The sequence below is a fragment of the Rhinopithecus roxellana genome, chromosome 6 (assembly GCF_007565055.1).
Source record: "Rhinopithecus roxellana isolate Shanxi Qingling chromosome 6, ASM756505v1, whole genome shotgun sequence".
Classification (NCBI taxonomy): Eukaryota; Metazoa; Chordata; class Mammalia; order Primates; family Cercopithecidae; genus Rhinopithecus; species Rhinopithecus roxellana.
The window spans coordinates 155,543,988-155,568,807 of NC_044554.1; the positions used below are offsets into that span (position 1 = coordinate 155,543,988).

General features: G+C 41.2%; 1 protein-coding gene across 1 annotated transcript in view; it reads right to left on the reverse strand.

The window, feature by feature from the left end:
- Positions 1 to 447: 447 nt before the first annotated feature.
- VKORC1L1 (vitamin K epoxide reductase complex subunit 1 like 1) overlaps positions 448 to 24,820 on the reverse strand; it is an 88,689-nt gene continuing 64,316 nt past the window's right edge. The window contains exons 2-3 of the mRNA XM_030933139.1: positions 9,951 to 10,060; positions 448 to 4,601 (exon numbers count right to left, since the gene is read on the reverse strand). Coding sequence (XP_030788999.1) covers positions 4,375 to 4,601; positions 9,951 to 10,060 — 337 coding nt within the window. The 3' untranslated portion in view covers positions 448 to 4,374. The remainder of the gene's footprint in view (positions 4,602 to 9,950; positions 10,061 to 24,820) is intronic.

Below are 24,820 nucleotides of genomic sequence, written 5' to 3' on the forward strand. Positions count from 1 at the left end.
CAGCACAGAACACACTTGTTCTAGTCCATGAAGGATAGCTCAGCTGTATTTCCAACAGATTCATCCTTCTTGCCGATGCTACCTTTTTAGAGGATTATACATGGAGTATTCAAGGTAAGCTAAAGTAAAACTATGGAAAAAGAGCTCATTAATACATTCTGAGTGTTCACAGAACAGTAGTCAGTGACACATTTTGTCATTAATTCTTGACAATCACATACATCATAAGCCCACAGGAATTCCAAGATCTAGAGGTCTGAGGACTCTGAATCTTCTGCAAGTTACGTATGATTTAAGAGAAAAAGAATCAACTCTGTATACCTTAGAAATGAGGTTACAGTATTGACTTCAAGAATATAAGGCTCCTACCGAGTCTAAAAAGACCTTGTTTCCGCTTCTTTTTTGGAATGCAACCCTGCAGTTTAAGAATAATGGGAGCACAACTTCCACAGGTAACTTCTACATTTATTTTATACCAAAAAAGTTATGTGCAACAAATAAACATTCTTACATATTTACATTTGGTTTTATTTACCAGTTAGCAAAACGGCGCCTTAAATCTCTGATAAAAGAGTATTTCTATCTAGATTAAAGGGGAAACCTGCCCAGTGAACTCCATTTTAAATGAACGTTTACTCTGGAGCTTAAAGCACTAGTAAGAAATCTTTCTCATGGAACATACTAGACAGATCATACACCTAATACTTAGGTCATGCCTAATACAGTTTTATAACAAAACATTTCACCTTTTCTAGGCGAATTTGTAGTAAAAACATGTTTAAGTAAGTAGCTGGGGCTCCCACCCTTGCCTTTTTGGTTTGATGGAAGGGTAGTTCTCACAATTAGAAACCATAAGTGCTGCCTGAGGTGTCTGAAATGTTTCACCAATGCTTGTGTGTTGGAGCAAAAGACATGAGGACAGAAATTGCATAATAGGTCATTAGGTCTGTCTCCCCAAATAGGTTACCTGAAGTCACAGTGGGCCTCCTTGTTGGCATCTGTCTAATACTGATTTTCAAGACAAGATTTTCCTGTCACTTTTGGTACCAATCTAAGTTATGAAGTAACTGCTGAAGATAACTGTACTTTTGCCAATAGTCTTTTCAAAAATTAAATGGAAAACAATAGCCAAAAAATAGTTTTCATTTATTTTTTATTTGAGACAGAGTTTCACTCGTTGCCCAGGCTGGAGTGCAATGGCACAATCATGGCTCACTGCAATCTCTGCCTACTGGGTTCAAGCAATTCTCCTGCCTCAGCCTCCGGAGTAGCTGGCATTACAGGTGCCTGCCACCATGCCCAGCTAACTTTTGTATTTTTAGTAGCGATAGAGTTCCACTATGTTGGTCAACTGGTCTTGAACTTCTGACCTCAGGTGGTCCACCTGCCTCGGCCTCCCAAAGTGCTGGGATTACAGGTGTGAGCCACCATGCCCGGCCAGCAAATAGTTTTAATTTCACTGTAGTCTTGGTCCTCTTTGAACGTAGTCTCTTTGAATGAAAATAGTCAATGCTTTGAACATCATTTGAAAGTAATGAATTTAAGGAGAAGATACATGTATAAAGGAACAGTGATTCTGGGCACACAGCCAGTTAAACCTGAGTTATTTCACCAGAAATTTACCTTTACTAAGAGCAACTAGCTGTAATGCAAAACCAAATGAAATCTTCCAAATCACCCAGATTCCCGAGAATTTATCATCTAACCCCAATTCGTCTTATTTCTTCAAATGATATTTGTGAGCATCAAGTCAATAAATGGCTTCATTTGGAACAAATTACTTAAAAAAGATGAAGCATGGAATTACTGCTAAAAACAAATGTTTCCCCTCATCTGTCCTTTAACACTGGTGGCTAGTAATGCTGCAGTGTTCAAATATTCAGTCTAAAACCGGCAAAACAATCTTCTAATTTTATAACACTGGTGATTCCCCCCTCTTCTGGGCAGAATAGAAGGTATAGAAGGGAATCTGAATTCTCCAGGGCAAAAAACACCCAATTACCACCACCAGGGTTCTGTTACTTACTGAGACACTGGCATTACAATGCTGTTATGACAGGCAGTACGTGTTCCTCTCTCAGTGAGAAAAAAGGGTATTAATCCGACTGGGCATAAGCATGTGGCAAAAAAATTTTATACAACTGAAACAGTGGTTTCACCGAGGTTTAGAAAAGCAAAGGAAAAACTGAAAGGGTCTGGCTGACCATTTTCCCATGTTTTCTCAGGTAAGAGTTGAAGGCATTTGCAAGAATGCAACATCAAGACAAGCTTTAACTATACTCTGCTGATTGATACAAAATAGGATGAAAAACCATTGGATACTGGGACACGAGGAACTTGTTTAGCACAACCGGTGTTATGTGTACCACAGTTTTAACCATTAGGCCATTTCCACTGTAGCTTAGAGAAAAGAACCAGAGGACTGCCTTGGTAGAGCTGGACGCGCTGCTATAAGACGGCCTCACTGTACAGCCCTAAAACCTGAGGACTTCTTTCTCCATAGGCACCAGACGGCCAATCAGTGCTTTCTAGATTCGTTAACTACTTCAGAATACAAGAACAGTACATCCATACTCCAACAGCCATTGAAAGATTCACATTCATGGGAAAGCACAAGTCTTGATGAAATCTTGAGTTAAGCTATCTTTTAAGAAACTGGTTGAAACTGGTGAAAAGTTCATTACAATTCGGACTTGATACCTGCCTCGGGCTAGAAGACCTACATTGCGTCAATTCTGAGTCAGTTGGAAGCTACAGAATTGTTGCTGATCCTACACATTTGAGTTTACAGAGCAGAGCCTGTCCCCTCCCTTCAAAGAGAAGGCAAATAAAGCACTCAAGAGGTACTGGTCTCATTGACTGTTTTTAACATAAAATGAGTAATCAGATTGGAAGCAAAAACATTACTGCTGCTTCCCAACCAGAGGAGTAAAATGATCACACAGGACCCTTCTGCAGAGTGCGGGTTTTCTACCTGACGGTGAAGACAGGAGGGCAGGACACTTCTGCCCAAGGTCAACACACAAAATATTTGGTTTGAGATTTAAGACAGAAGGCACTTTTAACATTCTGATATCAGATGTTAACCATACAAACGTCCTGTCACAATTTCATTTGGGTTTACTCGAATCCCTTCCAAAATTCTTCTTACTGCATGTGTGTCATTATGAGAGCAGTGGCGACACGACCAGATTTAGCCTTGAGATGTGTCTACCTGTTCCTATTCTCCCAATGAAGCAAACTGCGCAGCATGTCAGCCCTGAAGGTTACAAATCCAGTATTTGACTGCAAAACAACTAAATTAGACATCCGAGTGGTTAGTGCAGAAAGAAACAATTAGCAAGAACACTGGCTCCCACTCTGGAGCGACGGGGCTTAGACTGGTCTTTTCCATCATAATACTGTTTGGTTGACTGGCACCAACATTAAGGAAAAATATCTGCATGAAAATTCAACTGGTGGAAGAAACTTTACCTAATAATGCCAGGGTTATATTTCCAGCTTTTCTCCAAAGAAAAAATACCCATTTTCCCATCCTTGGTGTCCTGAAGGCCTTGGACTTGAAGGTCTGGCCACATGACTCATCTGTAAGGTTAACAATTGGCCCAGTTTTATGACTGGACACAAACAGGACTTAAACATTCCAATTCAATTTCTTCCTTTCAGAAGAGGGAGATGAAAGGGAACCAACAACCCTATTATTATTTTTTTCACCCTATTATTTGCTGCACCCCCACAGCTGCCAGTACTTTCCACAAGATGCTGTGTATAGGCTATTTTCACTATCTCCTCAGTCAACGCTCAGCTGACAGTTCTTCAATGCTACACTCCAACTAAACTGTACAGTAAGTTCTGCAGAAATGGATCTAATATTTCTACCTTTATTTACAAATATCACATAAATGGATTCTAGTTGAATCTACATGTTTAAATCCATCAGCTAAAAACATATTACATATTGTAAACATGGCAATATTTAATACAGTATCTATTCTAGAATATTTTCATGTCATGATCACATTTGTTATACCTGAAATTGAATTTATGCACATTAAAGAATTACTAGCAATGGTTGCTGACTTTACAATTGAGGGCGGGGGCTAGGGCTACATTTTATCATTTCAGAAACATCTTGAAAGTAAAGTTAAAGCTTGTCTTTGATTGGCTCGGCGTATCCTTTTTGTATCCATATTGAAAATGAAGATTGACACAGAAAATAGCGAGGGCCCTTTCTAATTTACAGGATTTTTAAAAATCAGTTTGAGATTCTCAGGGAAAGTGTCTGTTGTGAATAATAATAATAATAAAAACCTGCTGCAAAATAAACTGAATGGAAAAGGGGCTTGAGACTGTCAGGGCAGAGTCCGTCGGGCATCAGTCCTGCTTGGGCTGCAGCTGCCGCTTCCAGGCCTCGTTCAAGTAAACTAGTCGTTTGTAGTTGATAATGAGAAGAAGGAAGTTCAGCACGTACGTGACGACGCAGATAATGCAGAACTCCTTCAGCACAAAGTACAGAATGTAGGCTAGGTACAGGGACCCCACGACCGACACGATGGAGGACGTCATGAGGATCAAAGCCGCCATGGCGCTTGCTGTCATGCCTGTAAGAGAAGAGAGGCGGGCTCAATCAGGCCTTGGCGCTGGAGAGAGGCTTTCTGAGTGACAAGGACTAACACTGTGTGACTTGCTGCAGTGTTTGAATACTGATCTTCCTGCCAAACTCTGAAAATTGAGAACAGAAATACTGGTCTGTTTCGTTAAAATTATACAGGTGGACTCTGCAGATCAAATGCTAGCTTTTCAGGGTTTTGAGATGGGGTTTCACTGTATTGCCCAGGCTGGAGTGCAGTGATACAATCTCACCTCACTGCAACGTCTACCTCCCAGGTTTAAGCAATTCTCCTGCCTCAGCCTCCCAAGTAGCCAGGATTACAGGCATGTGCCACCATGCCCAGCTAATTTTTTGTTGGCCAGGCTGGTCTCCAACTCCTGACCTCAGGTGATCCTCCCGCCTCAGCCTCCCAAAGTGCTGGGATTACAGGCGTGGGCCACCATGCTCAGCCAAATGCCAGTTTTATAGCTGCAATGTTGTTGATTTCTCAGTCTTTCAGGTGAAATATTACTAATTTCACAAACTAACCTACTTGAAAATATGCACACAAAGTAAACATGCAGTCTCACAATCACATTAAGCAATGAAGCTGACTTGTAACATCAACAGCCCCAAGACACCAAATGAATAAAGGGACATGAGGACCACAGCCTTTTTCTTCCGAGCTGCACACATTTGGTGAGAACCTTCTCTGGTTTTCACTACAGCCTCCCCATCTGTGGAAAGTAAAATTTGCTTTTCCATGTTTAGATCAAATTGATTAAAAATCCACAATGAGAGGTGACTACATCAACAAGCTGCTGAGGAGAGAAAAAAACTCTTGCTAAACATTTCAGGAAGGGCTCACCCTGGTGGATAAGGGAAACCACAGCTCATTGGCTGTATGTGGGCCAAACCCGATCAAGAAAAATGGTGGACATGTGTGCTAAACCCAGGCTCTCAGTACAAAAAGCACTTAAAGCCAGGCGCGGTGGCTCATGCCTGTAATCTTAGCACTTTGGGAGGCTGAGGCAGGCAGATCATTTGAGGTCAGGAGTTTGAGACCAGCCTGGTCAACATGGTTAAACCCTCCTCTACTAAAAAATACCAAAAAAAAAAAAAAAAAACAAACAAACATTGGCATGGTATTGCACGCTTGCAACCCCAGCTACAAGGGAGGCTGAGGCATGAGAATTACTTGAACCCAGGAGGCGGAGGTTGCAGTGAGATGAGATTGCACCACTGCACTCCAGCCTGGGCAACAGAGTAAGACTCTGTCTCACTTAAAAAAAAAAAAAAAAAAAAAAAAGGCACCTGAATTCTGGACTCTATCTTCACATGTATTGTTTTTAGTTTCCTGTGGCCAAATGCACATGGAGAATATGTGCATTTATTTTCAAGGACAGAGAAGGCAGAGCATGTTAAACTACCCTCCTACCCAATGACTCATGGATAAAGATAACAGAAACAGGAACAAAATAACCTGTGGGAGCAGGTTTAAAGAAGTCAATTAAAGAGCTGAAATCCTGGTGCCTGTTGGCAAAAAGAAAAGCAGTAAGAAGATGTGTATGGGCTGGCTGGGCCACAGCCACGGGACTAGATGTTTTCATAGGGCACTTCAAGACTAAGGTGCTGCTGAATTATTGCAGGGACTAGCAAATCTGGCCAGCTACCTGCTTTAGTAAATAAAGTTTTATTGGCACTCAGCCATGCTCACTCATTTATGTAATGTCTGTGACTGCTTTCACACTAGAAGGCAGAGTTGAATGGCTGCAGCAACTGGCAAAGTCAATTTTCTGCCAGGCCCTTTACTGAAAAAGTTTGCTGACTTCACCTATGCTAAACAACTAACATTTCAAAATTAATGCGGTCACAATTTTATCTAAGAAAGTTAATTTCAAAATGATACAGGCAAGTTATTTCTTCCTCCATGCCTCTCTTTTCTCAACTGTAAAATTGGGATAACAATCATGCTTACTTGCCAAGACTGCTGGACAATTAAATGAGCTGAGATAATGCAGGGTTAAAGCACTTAGAATAGTGTATAAATACCAGCTCTCCGTTAAATACTACCGTAATGCAACTAGGTACTTGTGGCTCAGGGTAAAATTCCCAATGGAATTTAAAATGTGCTGTAACTCTAAATAAATGATGGTACAACTGTGCAATGGATTAGTCTGCAGCTGTAAAAAAGAATGAAGACATTTAATAAACTGATATGGAAAAATCCCCACAATATATCCATCAAGCAAAAAAAGAAAAGAAAATGCAAGCTGTAGAACAGTGGGTATAGCATCTGCCTTTTATATTTTAAAAAGGAGGAAAATTAAGATTGTGTATGTGTACTTTCTCATATATGCAAAAAGAAACTCTAAAACAATAACAAGCTACCAGTTGGGGCTGAGGAGCAGTGGAAACCATGGAAAAAGAGAAGGGGTGGGACAGATTTTTCTTTGTGTAACATTTTATATATATACATTTTGTTTTCCTGAAGGAGTCTCGCTCTGTCGCCCAGGTTGGAGTGTAGTGGCACAATGTCAGCTCACTGCAACCTCCGCCTTCCGGGTTCAAGCAATTCTCCTGCCTCAGCCTCCCAAGTAGCTGGGATTACAGGCGCGTGGCACCACACCCGGCTAATTTTTGTATTTTTAGCAGAGACGGGGTTTCACCATGTTGGCCAGGCTGGTCTTGAACTCCTGACCTCGTGATCCGCCCATGTTGGCCTCCCAAAATGCTGGGATTATTGGCATGAGCCACTGCGCCTGGTCCTTTTTTAAAAGTTTTGAACCATGTGAATGGATTACCTATGAAAAAATTAAATTAAAAATGCTGTGTCTCAAACAGCTTAGAAGGGAGTACAGATGTATACATATGTAACAAACCTGCACGTTGTGCACATGTACCCTAGAACTTAAACTACAATAAAAAAGAAAAAAAAAAAGTGAGTATAGATGTGCTCTGGAAATTGTTAGGTTAGTTCAAATGTGCCTCATATGAAGACACCAACATTAGAAGGCACATGAAGCGTTCAAATGCAAGTCAAAAAATGCGAATGAAAAAACACATATGATACATATGATTTAAAATATGCATACAGCATGGCATTAAATTAATGGTATAAAAAGAAATTTGGCTGTAGCACCTCTATCTTCAAAAGTTAATCTAGTGAAAGGCTTTTCTTAGGTTCTCTGCCTTTAAGGGAAAATGCCTTGCAAATATTTGGGCTTATACTTCATACTCTTCTCTAGAAATCCAGCAAAATGGAAATATGCAGAATACAGTGCAATTTCTCCCCCCTGCCCAACCACCAGATCCCTTTCTATGCATTTACATGCATGTATACAAACATGTTTATCCTATACATATTATACCAAAATTTGCATTTTTCACTAAATAGTATATTTATCTTTCTAGGATATAAATATAGATCTCCTTTTTCCTTTAATGGCTACATAGTATTTCACAGTATTTTCTACTTTATTCAACCATTACCTATTTCTAAGCTAACTTTTTTTTTTTTTTTTTGCTATTTCACACTGTACTGCTATGAATATCTGTGTGCACACATCTTTGAACTTCTGCAAGATACGCAGATATGGAACTGGGCAAACTCGACAGAACTACTGAGAATGATTTAGATTTATAATTTGCCTCATAACAAATCAATTTCAGATAGAAGAGTTACATGTATTTTTAATGAACCAAATCAAAAGAGCGGACAGATAATGGAATATTAACAATTAAAATACAAAAGCATTGGTATGCAACAAGATCTATAAAAAAGAAGAAAAATAAAATTCAAAGGTAACAATGGATGGATTTAACTCTGAAAGTATAAAAATTTAATAAAATATAAATTTATAACACTAACAAAAAAAGATAAAGAATGCGTTAAATGTTTGTAACACAATAAAAACGTACTATTATCGGGATCCAGTATCTAAATGGACAATAAAAGGAAATTAAAAAGAGTAAAATTTAAAGTAATAGGTACTAATGTGTAACTATTAGTAGTTTTTCCTGGTGAAGATTATCATTATGACTAAAAAAAAAAAAGAAATTTTACAAAACACATCTTAAAAATAAAGACTGCTAGAGTTTCAGGGAAACCAAAGAACTGAGGGAAAGCAACTTGGTAACACCGATTAAAATAGATATTATCTGTGTTTTTTGATCCTATGCCTGGAAATTTATTTTGTGGAGATACTTAAGGAAGGAGTGGGAGGTCTTTAAACAAAGTTGATCAGTGCAGCATTATTTGCAGAAGTCAAAGGTGTGAAACCTAGATGTTAACAATAACAGGATAAACGACACTATGTTGAAATATAGTTCATATTAAATTATTATTAGTTTTTGAGACACGGTCTTGCTCTGTCCCCCAGGCTGGAGTGCAGTGGTGTGATCTCGGCTGCCTGCAACCTCCATCTCTTGGGCTCAAGCGATTCTCTCACCTCAGACTTTCAAGTAGCTGGAACTACAGGTGCGTGCCGCCAGAACCTGGCTAATTTTTTTTTTTCTGTAGAGACAGTCTCTCGCCATGTTGCTCCTGGGCTCAAGTGATCTGCCCTTCTCGGCCTCCCAAAGTGCTAGGATTACAGGTGTGAGTCACCGCACCTGGCCCCAAATTATTATTATTATTTATTTATTTATTTTTTGTGAGACAGAGTTTCGCTCTTGTTGCTCAGGCTGGAGTGCAATGGTGCGATCTCAGCTCACTGCAACCTCCGTCTCCCGGGTTCAAGTGAATCTCCGGCCTCAGCCTCACAAGTAGCTGGGATTACAGGCATGCACCACCACGCCCGGCTAATTTTGTATTTTTAGTAGATTCAGACTTTCACCATGTTGGTCAGGCTGGTCTCAAACTCCCAACCTCAGGTGATCTGTCCACCTTGGCCTCCCAAAGTGCTGGGATTACAGGCATGAGCCACTGCGCCTGGCCCCAAAACTATTCTTAAAAGCAAAGACTGTAGAAATACTGGATATGTAAAGGTGATGGGATTATGAATATGGTTTCTCATTAATGTCCCCTTAATATATGATATTTTTACAAGGCTACAGAGTCTATAAAATAGGAAACACATTTATAGGGAAGATGGGAGTGATAATTTCCTGGAATGGGACTGGTTTTTCTGGACATCATGAGATACAGCTCTCCATGATTAAACAGCAATTGACATAAATTCAACATTAATATAATAAAATCTTAGCGAATCAAGTTTTCACAATACAAAGATGTTGTACACGCTAGTGGCTCTATAAATAACACATGCTTTTATTTAACATCAAGACACTTCAGCACAAAGACACAAAGTACTAAACGGAATATAACAAACTTATTTTTGTATTGATAAATACTTACCAAGTAATAACTGTAGTATATAAAATATAAGTCCAAAGACACTGTTTGGCTGGTTTAATACACCATCCTTTCCAAAAATGGAACCCAAAAGACCAAATCCTCGACCCCATCTGTAAAATAAGGAAAACCGGTAACCCTATATTGGAATTTCCCTATTTAAAAAAATGTAAAATTATTTGAGAATGTTATCCAATTCTAAAATCAACTAAGTTGTCAAATGTCTTAAATGTCCTGTGTTGAGGGAGTGATTTACCCCAAAGAGGGAGGCCAGTCACTAGATTTCTGATTAAAAATAATCATCTAAAATGAACATATCTAAAAGTGCCAGTATACTCATCTGAATCTCTCAGTTGCCAATTTCTATATATTCTCTTTTCCAAAAGGTAGGGCAAAGTATTCATTTTCCAGTGGCATTAGTATTTGCAGAAGGAGACTTCTCTCTGCTTAAGCCAGGGTCTCTTAACAGTGGACCACTGACATTTTGGGCTACATAATTCTTTGTGCTGGGGAGTGTTCTGTGTATTACATAACTAACAGTACCCTGGGGCTCCCCCAACTAGATGCTGCTAGTACTCCTCCACCCCAGGTGTGACTACCAAAAACGCAGTCACAGCCATTGCCAAATGTCTGCCAGGACACAACTATCCCCAGTTGAAAGCCAGATGTAAGGGGTGCTATTTGTTCACTCAGAGAATATAGATTGAAAAGTTGTTTCTTCACAAATTTCACCAGGATATGCATTAAGCAATACACTGGGAATGTATTTTTTAAATGTAGGGCTGGGCATGGTGGCTCACGCCTGTAATCCCAGCACTTTGGGAGGCCGAGGCAGGCAGATCACGAGGTCAAGATTTCGAGACCAGGCTCGCCAACATGGTGAAACCCCTGTCTGTACTCAAAATACAAAAAATTAGCTGGGCATGGTGGCGTGCACCTGTAATCCCAGCTAAATGGGAGGCTGAGGCAGGAGAATCTCTTGAACCTGGGGAGCAGAGCCGAGACTGCACCACTGCACTCCAGCCTGGGCAACAAGAGAAAACTCCATTTCCAAAAAAAAAAAAAAAAAAAAAATATGGGATAATATCAGAAACCGTAGGTCTTTCCTGGACTCCTATCTCAGAGGTAAAAAACCGGATACATTATATGCCCTATTAGTTTTTATTTGCAATTTAACTTTAAATCTTGCATTTGACTTAACATTTTTTTTTTTTTTTTTTTTTTTTTTTAGTAGAGACGGGGTTTCACCGTGTTAACCAGGATGGTCTCGATCTCCTGACCTCGTGATCCGCCCGTCTCGGCCTCCCAAAGTGCTGGGATTACAGGCTTGAGCCACCGTGCCCGGCCTGACTTAACATTTTTAAAACGACTTTCTTTTTTAAATTGTTAATACTTATTTGGTAAAACTTGATATAAATATCAAGCTAACACTCATTTTGAATAACAAAACCTTTAAATATAATGTTAACTCTGGATGGAATGAGAGTGCTTCTTAAGTACTAAAAAACATAACCAGTTATGGTGTTAAGTCAGTAGAGAAACACTCTAAATAAAATCTAAACTTTGGTTCTGAAGGCAAACTGCCCCAAAGCAAGAATAAATACGTGGTTCTTCATGGGCTACAATAATTTAATGGCACTCAATGCCCAAGATAGAGAATGAAACCCCTGCATAACAGTGATGTTGGGAGAGAAAAATCACCCTGATTTTACAAACAAGTGAAAGCCATGAAGATTTTTATTGTACAATTATACAATCCTTTTTTTTTTGAGACAGGATGTTCCTCTGTTGCCCAGGCTACAGTGCAGTTGCAATCAGGACTCACTGCAGCCTAGACCTCCCAGGTTCAAGTGATTCTCCTGCCTCAGCCTCCCAAAGTAGCTGAGACTATACAACACTCAACTCTTTTTTTTTTTTTTTTTGTATTTTTTGTAGAGTTGCAGCTTTGCCATGTACCAAGGTTGGTCTCAAAGTACTGGGCTCAAGCAATCCTCCCACGTTGCCTCCCAAAGTGCTGGGATTACAGGCTGAGCTACCACACCCAGCCTTCAGTTATACATTTCAAAGAACATAAAATAATTTGCATTATATTCATGCATTCTTTCACTCATCTAAATACTTATTGAGCATGTACTGTGTGCACTGGTGCTAGGTGCTGGGGATGCAGAAGTGAACGAGCCAGACAAGGTGCTGCCCTTGTGGACCTTAAATTCTATTTAGGAAAGAAATAAACAGGTAAACAAACGCCAGGTTACCTGCAGAAATGGACACACCTGGTGACAGATACACAGGAAAATTAGAAGGGGAACCTCTAGATCAGTGCTTCTGAAATTTTAAAAGCGCAATCACTTTGGGGTCTGGTTAAAATGTAAGCTTTTCCTTCAGTGCATCTGTGGTGGGGCCTAAGACTGCATTTCCAGAGAAAACAACCCAAAATGAAAAGCTTGCAGGGGATACTGACGCTTCTGGTCTGAAGACCACACTGGAGACCACAGCTATGGGAAGAGAAGGGGTGCAGGAAGCTCCTCTAGCTTGATGGTCAGGAAGGTACCTTTTTCAGGAATTAAGTTTTAAATGAGATCCTGAGTGATGGTAAGCAGTCAGTCTCATGAGCAATGGCAAGTCAAAGGCCTTGAGGTAGGAATGAGCTGTGGATGTGCCAAGGAAGGCCATCGAGCCTGGGGCATGGTGATTGAGGAGAGTGACAGGAGAACTAGGTGGAGTCCAATCATTTACATTATTTAGGGCCTCGTGTGTAGGCCATGCCAAAGAATTTGAATTTTATTCTAATTGCAATGAAAGACGTTTAGTAGCTTTCAAACCGGAGAGTGAGATAAGCTTATTTATGATCACTCTTTGATGTTGCATAAAGAACAAACTGCTGGGCGCCGAAGTACAGACAGGGGGAAACTACATGCAATCAAACCTCTAAGCCCTACTCATCCCAGGTAGGAATTCAAATTTCAATCACTGCCTTTGGCAACAGAAATAAGTGGCATACTGCCAAAATGATCATGGCTAAACAGAATTTTTATATATTCAAAGCATTGGTCTATGCCTGATTATTCATGTAAGATCACATGGGTATTTTCCTTGAAAACAATGTGGCATCCACAAATGAATATATTATCAAAGTTATACATGCATAAGGTTTCAAAATAAAAGAACATCAAAGCCTTCTAATACAGAGATGTTCCCTCCTCTAGCCCTCCCCAAGCTCAGTTCTCATCCCCAGAGGCATCCACTTTGATGTCCATTAACTGTTTTCACTTTTTTTTTTTTTTTTTTTTTGCTTTTTTTGAGATGGAGTCTCACTCCTGTTGCCTAGGCTGGAGTGCAGTGGCGCAGTCTCCACTCACTGCAAGCTCCGCCTCCCAGGTTCAGGCCATTCTCCTGCCTCAGCCTCCCGAGTAGCTGGGACTACAGGCGCACACCACCATGCCCAGCTAATTTTTTGTATTTTTAGTAGAGATGGGGTTTCACCGTGTTAGCCAGGATGGTCTCGATCTCCTGACCTCATGATCTGCCCGCCTCGGCCTCCCAAAGTGCTGGGATTACAGGCATGAGCCACCACGCCCGACCCTGTTTTCACTCTTATTTACTTCCACACTTCTAAATAATATGTTTACATTGTTATTTCTTTCTTTCTTTTTTTTTTTCGTTTTGACACAGTCTCGCTCTATTGCCCAGGCTGGAGTGTAGCAGTGCAACCTCGGCTCAATGCAACCTTCACCTCCTGGGTTCAAGTGCTTCTCCTGCCTCAGCCTTTTAAGTAGCTGGGATTACTGGCACCCACCACCAACACCCAGCTAATTTTTGTATTTTCAGTAGAAATGGGTTTTCACCATGTTGGCTAGGCTGATCTTGAACTCCTGACCTCAGGTCATCTGTACGCCTTGGCCTCCCAAAGTGCTAGGATTACAAGCATGAGCCACTGCACCCAGCCCTAAATATTATCTTTTGACTTTCTAATACGGTAAGCCAGAATGTTGCTTTTTTTTCTTTTTCTTTTTTTTTTTTGAGATGGCGTCTCACTCTGTCAATCATGTTGGAGTGCAGTGGTGCGATCTGGGCTCACTGCAACCTCCACTTCCCAGTCTCAAGCTATCTTCCTCCTCAGAATCTTGAGTAGCTGGGACTACAGGCATCCATCACCATGACTGGCTAATTTTTGTATTTTTGGTAGAGATGAGATTTCATCATGTTGCCCAGGCCAGTCTCGAACTCCCGAGCTCAGGCAATCAACCTATTTTGACGTCCGCAAATGCTGGGATTACAGGTGTGAGTTACTGTGGCTAGCCAAATATTGCTTTTAAAAAAAAATTATTATATAATAGAAAACTTCAAATGCATATACACAAAGTGAGCACAAGAATGTAATAAACACCCATGTATCTATCATTTCGCTATGGTAAACAGAAAAGGTATTATAAAAACAAAACACACACAAAAAACCCAAAAACTCCCAGGTACCCATCACCAGCTTCAATAGTTATGCCTTTCCTCTTGTTTCATCTCCACTTTACATACTCATCACTTGAGAATTACTTTTAGTTCTTTTATTTATTTTTATTATTTGAGACAGAGTCTCGTTCTGTTGCCCAGGCCAGAGTGTAATGGTGCTATCTCGGCTCACTGAAACCTCTGCCTCCTGGGCTCCAGTGAGTCTCCTGTCTCAGCCTCCTGAGTACCTAGGCTCCCACTACCACACAGGGCTAATTTTTTTATTTTTGGTAGGGCCGGGGTTTCATCATGTTGCCCAGGCTGGTCTCGCCTCCTAGATTCAAGTGATTCTCCTGTCTCAGCCTCCTGAGTAGCTGGACCACAGGCATGTTCCACCACACCTGGCTAATTTTCTGTATTTTTTAGACCTCAAGTGATCTACCCACTCCAGCCTCCCAAAGTGCTGGGATTACAGGCACAAGCCACCGTGTTCAGCCACAAGTAAGTTAAACTTCTGATTACCTTTATTTACTGATTCGTTATTGATATTTTGGAAATCATTTGCTTTTTTCTTTGTTGTTTAAATTTTTGTTACTAATAAATATGCCATTATCTTGATTTTACTACTTTAAGAATATCAACATTTATTCTTTAAAACAATAATCTTAAAATTCTCTTTATTTTTATTTATTTATTTATTTTTGAGATAGAGTTTTGCTCTTGTTGCCCAGGCTGGAATGCAATGGTGCAATCTCGACTTACTGCAAACTCTACCTCCCGGGTTCAAGCGATTCTCCTGCCTCAGCCTCCCGAGTAGCTGGGATTACAGGTGCCTGCCACTACTCCTGCTAATTTTTTTGCATTTTTAGTAGAAGTGGGGTTTCACCATGGTGGCCAGGCTGGTCTCGAACTCCTGACCATTAAAAAGGAAGAATGGACCTTGGAAAGTCTTAAAAGGTAGAAGAAACATTTACGAGGCTTAGAAGGGTACATGTAAGATGTTCTGAGGAATTTAGTGGAAGATTTGTAAACTTATTTGGTAAGCTGCTGTTTTGTTTTCATTGTTTTTAATGTTATTACAGTTATACATAGTTTTAAAAACTCAGATAGTGCTATAAGATTTGGAACAAAAACCAGCATTCCGCTGACCTTTGAGGTATCCTCCTTAGAAGCAACTCATTTTAGTGGTTTCTCTCAATATTTACCCACAATTTCTTTTTACAAAAATGCCTTATTATTTTTGCTTTTTAATTTAAAAAATTTTTTTTGTAGAGACGGGGTTTTGCCATTTTGGCCAGGCTGGTCTTGAACTCCTGGGCTAAAGTGATCTTCCCACCTCAGCCTCCCAAAGCACTGGGATTACAGGCATGAGCCACCAGGCCTGGCCACTTATAATTTTTGGATCATCTATCACTGTATGCTAACCTAGATTGTTTGGTAGACTTTCACTTCTCTTTCCCCCTCCCAATACCATAATTTGTACTTATATCGAAATTTTTGGTTCTATCAGTATATATTGTTTACGTGATTATCACTATATTGTCTGACACAGAGCCCAGAATGATCTGTTCTAACAAGATTCTGTAGAGTGAATCAAGTCACAAGCGATCAGTACATAGAAAATGACAGTAACACAACACCAAGTTGCACGGTCCAGGCATCATTTTCCCCAGCATGTTAAAAGTGCTCACGCCTGGTATCCCAGCACTTTGGGAGGCTGAGGCGGGTGGATCATTCGAGGTCAGGAGTTCGAGATCCACCTGGCCAACGTGGCGAAACCCCGTGTCTACTAAAAATACAAAAATTAGGCGGGTGTGGTGGCCAGCACCTGTAATCCTAGCTACTCAGGAGGCTGAAGCCGGAGAATTGCTTGAACCCAGGACGCAAGCCGAGATCGTGCCACTGCACTCCAGCCTGGGTGAAAAGCAAGACTCCATCTCGGAAAAAAAAAGAAAAAAGAAAAAGAAAAATTCAATGTCTTTTTTTTTTTTGAGACGGAGTCTTGCTCTGTTGCCCAGGCTGGAGTGCAGTGGCGCAATCTCAGTTCACTGCAAGCTCCACCTCCCGGGTTCACGCCATTCTCCTGTCTCAGCCTCCCAAGTAGCTGGGACTACAGGTGCCCACCACCACGCCTGGCTAGTTTTTTTTCCCTGTATTTTTAGTAGAGACGGGGTTTCACCATGTTAGCCAGGATGGTCTTGATCTCCTGGACCTCATGATCCGCTTGTCTCGGCCTCCCAGAGTGCTGGGATTACAGGCCTGAGCCATGGCGCCCAACCAACAAGTCTTTAAACTCTGCCAGTAGTTTTACTAGAAATATCATTGCTTTCATCATCTGGTAACAAGGTTACATGGATTTTGAGTGGTCTGCCCCATTCCTGTCCTATAACCTCTGGTACTTTTTAGAAATACTTTTTATTGGAGCATCATTATACATCATAAAGTACATAAAGTACATAAAGTTCAGTGAATTTCTATGAGCTGAACACAAGTGTGCACCAGTAGCCGGATCAAGAAACAGAGCAATAAGGCCAGGCGCGGTGGCTCATGCCTGTAATTCCAGCACTGTGGGAGGCCAAAGCAGGTGGAGCACTTGAGGTCAGGATTTCAAGACTAGCCTGGCCAGCATGGTGAAATCCCATTTCTTTTCAAACACGTGGTAGCACACGCCTATAGTCCCATGGTGAAACCCCATCTCTTCTCAAATACGTGGTGGCACACGCCTGTAGTCCCAACTACTTGGGAGGCTGAGGCAGAGAATTGCTTGAACCCGGGAGGCAGAGGTTATAGTGAGCTGAGATCACGCTATTGCACTCCAGCCTGGGTGACAGAGCACAACTCTGTCTCCAAAAAAAAAAAAAAAACTTAAGAAAAAGAAACGTAACAATACCAGCAGCACCTCAGAGGCACCTAACCCCCATGCCCTTCTTCTGGTTACCCCTCCTCCCCCAGAATAACCACTCTCTGGGGTCTTTCTAAAAAATATTATATTAACATCATAATATACCAAACAATACTGTAAATGTAAAATGAAATAAGCATACAAAAATAAAATACATTTAATAATATATTTTTAAAAATTATTTTTTACAAGGCACATACCCTTATAGCCACACCCACATCGAGAAACAGAACTTTGGCAGGGCATGGTGGCTCATGCCTCTAATCCAGCACTTCGGGAGGCCAAGGTGGGAGAACTGCTTGAGCCCAGGAGTTCAAGATCAGCCTGGGCAACATAATGAGACTCCGTCCCTACCTAAAAAAAGAAGAAAGAAAAAAAAAATTGCTGGGCGTGATGGCACATGCCTGCAGTCCCAGTTACTCAGAAGGCTGACCACTTGAGCCCAGGAGTTTCAGGAGGCAAGCAGTGAGCTATGATTGTGCCACCATACTGCAGCCTGGGTGACAGAGTGAGAGCCTGTCTTAAAAAAAAAAAAAGAAAGAAAATAAATAGAACTTTGCTAGCCCCTCTCTGTGCCCCAATGCAATCAAACACCTCTTCTTTCCTCTAAAAGCACTATCCCAACTTTTACACTTGAGTTTCTCTAAGGATTTATGACAAGTGAGCATTCCTAGACACTATGTATAGTTTAATCCCCACTCTCATTCTCTTTTACTTGGTATGTTGTTTAGGACTCTCTTAAGCTATACGTTCCTTGCCCTAGTATTTTTAGGGCTCAATTCTGTAGAAAATAAATTTTTCCAGGGACATGTTATACTGTCCATCACAAAAATATCTATAATTGTCATCATATTTCCTTTTGAGCACAAATTGCTTTTCATGGAGTTACGAATTTATATTTTGTTTGCTTAGTTTTCTATGCCACTATTACTGGTTTTCTGAATCCCTTCTGAGCAATACTTTAAACAGGATCAGTCATGTGAAGAAATCTATGATTTTCATCTTTCTCTGAAGACATCTCTGTTGAAGCCCTCGCCTTCCTGGTGCTCTCTGGATGACATGGTTTGGACTGGCTACTCACTAGGCCTGCTGCAGCTGTCGTCCTAAGACTTCCAATCTCTTCCATATAATGGAAGAAATATAAGAATCTTCCATTTCTTATATTTGGTGTCTCCCATTTCTCCTTGGTTTACTTTACTTGGTGGCACAATCCTCTAATAGCTTCTTTCCTTGAGAAAATACACACAGGAGGTCAAATTTCTGAGATGCTGGACATGTCTTTCTTCTGCTATCATAATTGGTTGATAGTTTGGGTATATAATTATACATTAAAAATAAGTTTCTGGCTAGGTGTGATGGCTCATGACTGTTATTACAGAACTTTGGGAGGCTCAGGATTGCTTGAGGACAGGAGTTCAAGACCAGCCTGGGCAACATGGTGAGACCCCCATCTCTACAAAACATTAAAATATTAGCTAGGTGTGGTGGCACACACCTGTAGCCCCAGCTACTCGGGTAGCTGGGGTGGGATGACTGAGTCCAGCAGTTCGAGGCCACAGTGAACAAGGATCACATTGCTCCATTCTGGCTTGGGTGACAGAGCGAGATCCTGTCACAAAAACATAAAAACTAAAAAAAGTAATGACAATTTTCCCTCAGAATGTTTTAAAGACACATTTCTTTAGTGTCATGATCAGACTATTACATCTGGCAATCAACAGCATGGGTGCAAAAAAAGTCTACATTACAATTCTTTGTTGGATTGTTTTAGTTTCCAGAGAACAGAAACTAAAATACCCTGTTATACAATTACAGCCCAAAGATAGCCCTCAAGTCTTTTGCCCATACACATGAGTATTGTCTGAAGCATATCCCTGAAGCAGTTAGGCCCCCACCACTGTGCCTGGTTGAGTTCGCAAATCTGTTGTAACCTGCGGCTTCCCTGTCGCTGCTCTGGCTAAGCCTTATTTCTCTTGCTAAGCCTTGTTTCCTGCAGTAATTAATGCCCTCTGCCTCTGCCATAGCTACTGCTGCTACTGCAACCACCACAGCCACCTTGGTTTCAGGGTTTGGCAAACTATTGGCTTCTACCACCATAGGGGCCAGAGCTTCCGCCTCCAAAGTTTTTTCTCTTTATGGGTCCAAAATTTGAAGACTGACTGTTGTAACTGCCAAAATCACTGTCACTTCCACCACATCCAAAATTGCTTCCATTATTACCAAATCCATGACAGTCATCCCCACTGCCACCATATCCACCACCATCATTGCTGTTACCAAAGCCATCATGACCAAACTTGTCACTCCCACCAAATCACTTCCACGACCACCACCAGTTTCTAGGACCCCTTTGACTTCTTTGGCTGGATAAGCCACCAGCCATGTCTTGCTGCAACCTGGGCTTTTCTTACTTCACAGCCATGGCCATTTACAGGATAATATTTCTGAATGACATTCTTATCCACGGAGTCATGGTCATCAAAGGTTATAAAAGCAAAGACCCTTTTCTTGCTACTGCCTCAGTCAGTCGTGATTTCAATCACTTCAATTTTCCTATCCTGTTCAAGGATAGGAAATATCTTTTCCACAGTCACATAGGCACCCGGTCTTTGAGAATCTTCAGACAGCTCTCTGAGGTTCCACAGCTCTTCTATCCACCTGGTATGGCCTTGATTCATGGCTACATCTATCTCCTCCACAGTGGCAGATGACCAATCCAAAGCCCCCGGAGTGCTTGAAGTCTGGGTCTCAGGACCACACAGTCATGAGCATGGTTCAGAAGGGCTCCCCAGACCCAGCTGTTTCAAGGCTTCCGCAGCTTCAGGCTCTTTAGGAGACTGGTTTAGACATGCCCGCAGTGGGAAGAGATGCTTGAACAATGCTTCCTAGGCAGCATTGAAGGCCACAAATCCCTCGACATTTTTAAAGATACTCTTCTACCATCCTGCTTTCAGAGTTGGTTTTTGAAAAATCTGATGCTATTCTGAGCTTTGAATGTGACCTGTTTCTGCTCTAAGAATCTTCTTTTTAATCTGGGTATTCTCGAATTTCACAAAGGATGTGCCTTGTTGTGGGAGTTGAGTGTTGGGGTTCTTTCAATGCAGAAATTCACATTCTTCAATATTAGGAAATGTTCATACATTTCTTAGCCAAATGTTGGCCCTCTAATTTTCTTTGATCTTTTCTTCTATTTTCCTTCTTGTTCCTTTTACTCCATTTGTAGGAGATTAGCATGATATACTCTCCCAAACCTGTTAAATTCATTTATTAAACTTATTGCTAACACATGTTTAATTTTGTGTGTTCTCTCTTAGTCTCTGATTATTCCTTTTACATAAATAGCATCTTGCTTTAAGGAGATCACTTTGTTTTTTTTTTTTTTTGGAGATGGAGTCTCACTCTGTTGCACAGTGGTGTGATCTCTGCTCACTGAAACCTCCGCTCCCGGGTTCAAGCGATTCTCCTGCCTCATCCTCCCAAGTAGCTGGGATTACTGGCACCCACCACCGCGCCTGGCTAATTTTTATATTTTCAGTAGAGACGGGCTTTCACCATGTTGGCAAGGATGGTCTCGAACTCCTGACCTCAAATGATCCACTCACCTTAGCCTCCCAATGTGCTGGGATTATAGACATGAGCCACTGCACCCGGTCAAGGATATCACTTTTTCTTAGATCTAAGGAGATCAAATGATTTATGTTTAAGTTTATTTCTGGCTACTTCAATTTTTGGTTGCTCTGAGTTCCTTGGACATACATCCATATGCGTCTGTCTCTCATACTAGAGACTTCTCAAATGTTTGAGGACCATTAATTGTCTATTCATTTGTAAGACCAAGGCATTAAAAATCTGAGTGTCCTATTCACAATAGCAAAGACTTGGAATCAACCCAAATGTCCATCTGTGACAGACTGGATTAAGAAAATGTGGCACATATACACCATGGAATACTATGCAGCCATAAAAAAGGATGAGTTTGCGTCCTTTGTAGGGACATGGATGCAGCTGGAAACCATCATTCTCAGCAAACTATCACAAGAACAGAAAACCAAACACCGCATGTTCTCACTCATAGGTGGGAACTGAACAATGAGATCACTTGGACTCGGGAAGGGGAACATCACGCACTGGGGCCTATCATGGGGAGGGGGGAGGGGGGAGGAGGGAGGGATTGCATTGGGGAGTTATACATGATATAAATGATGAATTGATGGGTGCTGACGAGTTGATGGGTGCAGCACACCAACATGGCATAAGTATACATATGTAACAAACCTGCACGTTATGCACATGTACCCTAGAACTTAAAGTATAATAAAAAAAAAAAAAAAAAAAAAAAAAAATCTGAGTGTCAGCCAGGCACAGCCAGGCACATTACACGCCTGTAATGCCAGCACTTTGGGAGGCTGAAGTTGGAGGGATTGCTTGAACCCAGGAGTCTGAGACCAGCCTGAGCAATATGGCGAAACCCTGCCTCTACTAAAAACAAACAAAAAAACAAAAAAACGCCAAAAAAATATTAGCTGGATGTGGTGGCACACACCTGTAGTCCTAGCTACTAGGGAGGCTGAGGTGGGAGGATCAGTTAAGCCCAGAAGTCAAGGCTGCAGTGAGTTATATTTGTGCTACTGCATTCCAGCCTGGCAGAATGAGATACTATCATACTATCTCAAAAACAAAACAAAACAAAACAAATCTGGATGCCAATTCCAGTGCTGGATAAAATATAATATGCCCACTACAAGCTGTTCTTCCTGACGGATTACAATTAAAAATTGGACAACACAAAAAGCAACTGAGGATTCTGAAAAGGAAAAATAGCTGGTTGATAGAGGGGAGGAATAAAAACTGGAAGATGAATTAGTACATTGGAGTTTCTTGGGTTCTTTTCCCCTCTTCTTTGCAGAATTGCCTGAGGGGTAAGGTGTGTGAGGGGTCAGACAGCAAACAAACAAACAAACACAAAAAAGCCCACAAAACTTTCTGGCCAGAGGATGGGGACAAGAGATCCATGTGGGCTGGAGAGCATGATGATAGCGTACTTTCACATTCATTCTTTTTTCCCTCTTGGCCTTGCCTAAAGGTTGGCCAGCAGTCCAGGCACCTCAAAGCCTGAGAAAAGCCTGTCTCCTTCCCTGAAAGAAATGAGAGAAGGGGTCTCTGTGGCCGTAAGCATGTAAAAGGAATCCTGTTGTTTATTCTCTTTTCTTTGACTGCCTCACTCTTCGAGTGCCAGTCACATGGAACTGTGTGACAGTGAAGGAGGTTAAAACTGTCTGAGAGAAACCCATCTTTCTAGCAAGAGAAATGGAAAGGGGTGCCTGGGAGCCAGAAACAGGGAAGAAAATCCCAGCAAGGACCAGAGAAGGGAATCCCTTAATTCTGTGTAGGAACCATCACAAGTCCCAGACTCACCCAAGTGGCACATGCATGGAATAGACCCCAAAGGCATAGCAAAGTCTCTCAGAAATAAACTACGATATAAACCATCACTCAAATTGCAGACAAATCACTGAGAGGCGCACATGAGGGCAAACTCAAATAGCATAGCAAACGCTTTTAAAATAAAACTGGCATTGAACCCATCACCCACAGAAGGAGAGACAGAGCTTGTGGAACTGGATTGCCTATTAAAGCAAAATCATCATTCTCCAAATGTTAACAGCACCCAGACTCTTACAACACAATCTTCAAAATACATTAGTGATGCACTCCAAGATTATATGACATACAAAGAACCAGAAGAATGTTACCAATTCTCAAGAGAAACAAACGATGATGAACAGATGTCAACCCTGAGATGACACAGATGCTGGAATTATCAGAATAAGATTTAAAACAGTTGTTACATCTATGTTCCACAAGTGAAAGTAAAGAGAAATGACTGGGAGGAAGGAAGTTCTCAGCAGAGAAAAAGTAACCATTTAAAGAAAAAAAAAAAGTCCGGGCGCGGTGGCTCACGCCTGTAATCCCAGCACTTTGGGAGGCCGAGACAGGCGGATCACAAGGTCAGGAGATCAATACCATCCTGGCTAACACGGTGAAACCCTGTCTCTATTGAAAATACAAAAAATTAGCTGGGCGTGGTGGTGAACGCCTGCAGTCCCAGGTACTCGAGAGGCTGAGGCAGGAGAATGGCGTGAACCCGGGAGGCGGAGGTTGCAGTGAGCCAAGATTATGCCACTGCACTCCAGCCTGGGCAACAGAGCAAGACTCCATCTCAAAAAAAAAAGGGGGGGGGGAACTATAGAACTAAATAATATAAGATCTGAAATTAAAAATCCACTAGATGAGGTCAATAGCAGAATGGAGATACTAAAGGGAAGATTCAGTGAGTTGAAAAATGAACAGAAATTATCCAATTTGAACAACAGAGAGGAAAAACATATTAAAAAAAAACAATGGAGACTTAAAGAACAATCTTAAATATCAATCTGAAATACAGGACAATATTTTGGTAGTGTCCTATATTTAACAATCTTAAATATAGGGTAGTATCAAAAGATCTAATATTTATTTCATTGGACTTCTGGAAGGAGAAAGAAAGATTGGTGCACAAAACTGCATGAAAAAATAGTGGCTAACAACTTCCCAAATTTAGCCAAATATAAAAATTTATAGATTCAAAAACTCAGTGAACATTAGAGTTGATTGAACTCAAAGAATGCCACATCCAGACACATCATAACCAAACTACTAAAAAACAAAGACAGAAAAGCTCTTGAAAGCATCCAGAGAAAAGTGACACATTATATAAGCAGACAAGAATTCAAATGCCTACCAATTTTGTATCAGAAACCATGGAGGGGGCCGGGTGCAGTGGCTCATGCCTGTAATCCCAGCACTTTGGGAGGCCGAGGCAGGTGGATCACGAGGTCAGGAGATCGAAGACCATCCTGGCCAACATGGTGAAAACCTGTCTTTACTAAAAATACAAAAAGTAGATGAGTGTGGTGGCACGCGCCTGTAATTCCAGCTACTCGGGAGACTGAAGCAGGAGAATCGCTTGAACTTGGGAGATGGAGGTTGCAGTGAGCCAAGATCACGCCACTGCACTCCAGCCTGGTGACAGACCAAGACTCCGTCTCAAAAAAAAAAAAAAAAAAAAAAAAAAAAGAAACCATGGAGGCCAAAATCTTTAAAGTACTGAAAAGAACTGTCAACTGAGAATTCTACATCCCTCAAGATCTCTTTGAGGGATCAAGAATACTCAGACACTTCCAGAAGCAAGAAAATAAAGAGAACTTACTACCAGCAGACTGGCACTATGAGAAATGCTGAAGGAAGTTCTTCACATTGAAAGAAAATGACACCAGAGGGAAATATGAAATTTCAGAAATGAAGAAAAACAGAAATGGTAAATATCTGGGTAAATACAATGGACTTTTTTCTTTTCTTTTTTTGAGACGGAATCTCACACTGTCGCCCAGGCTGGAGTGCAGTGGCGCCATCTCCACTCACTGCAACCTCCACCTCTCGGGTTCAAGTGATTCTCTTGCCTCAGCCTCCTGAGTGGCTGAGATTACAG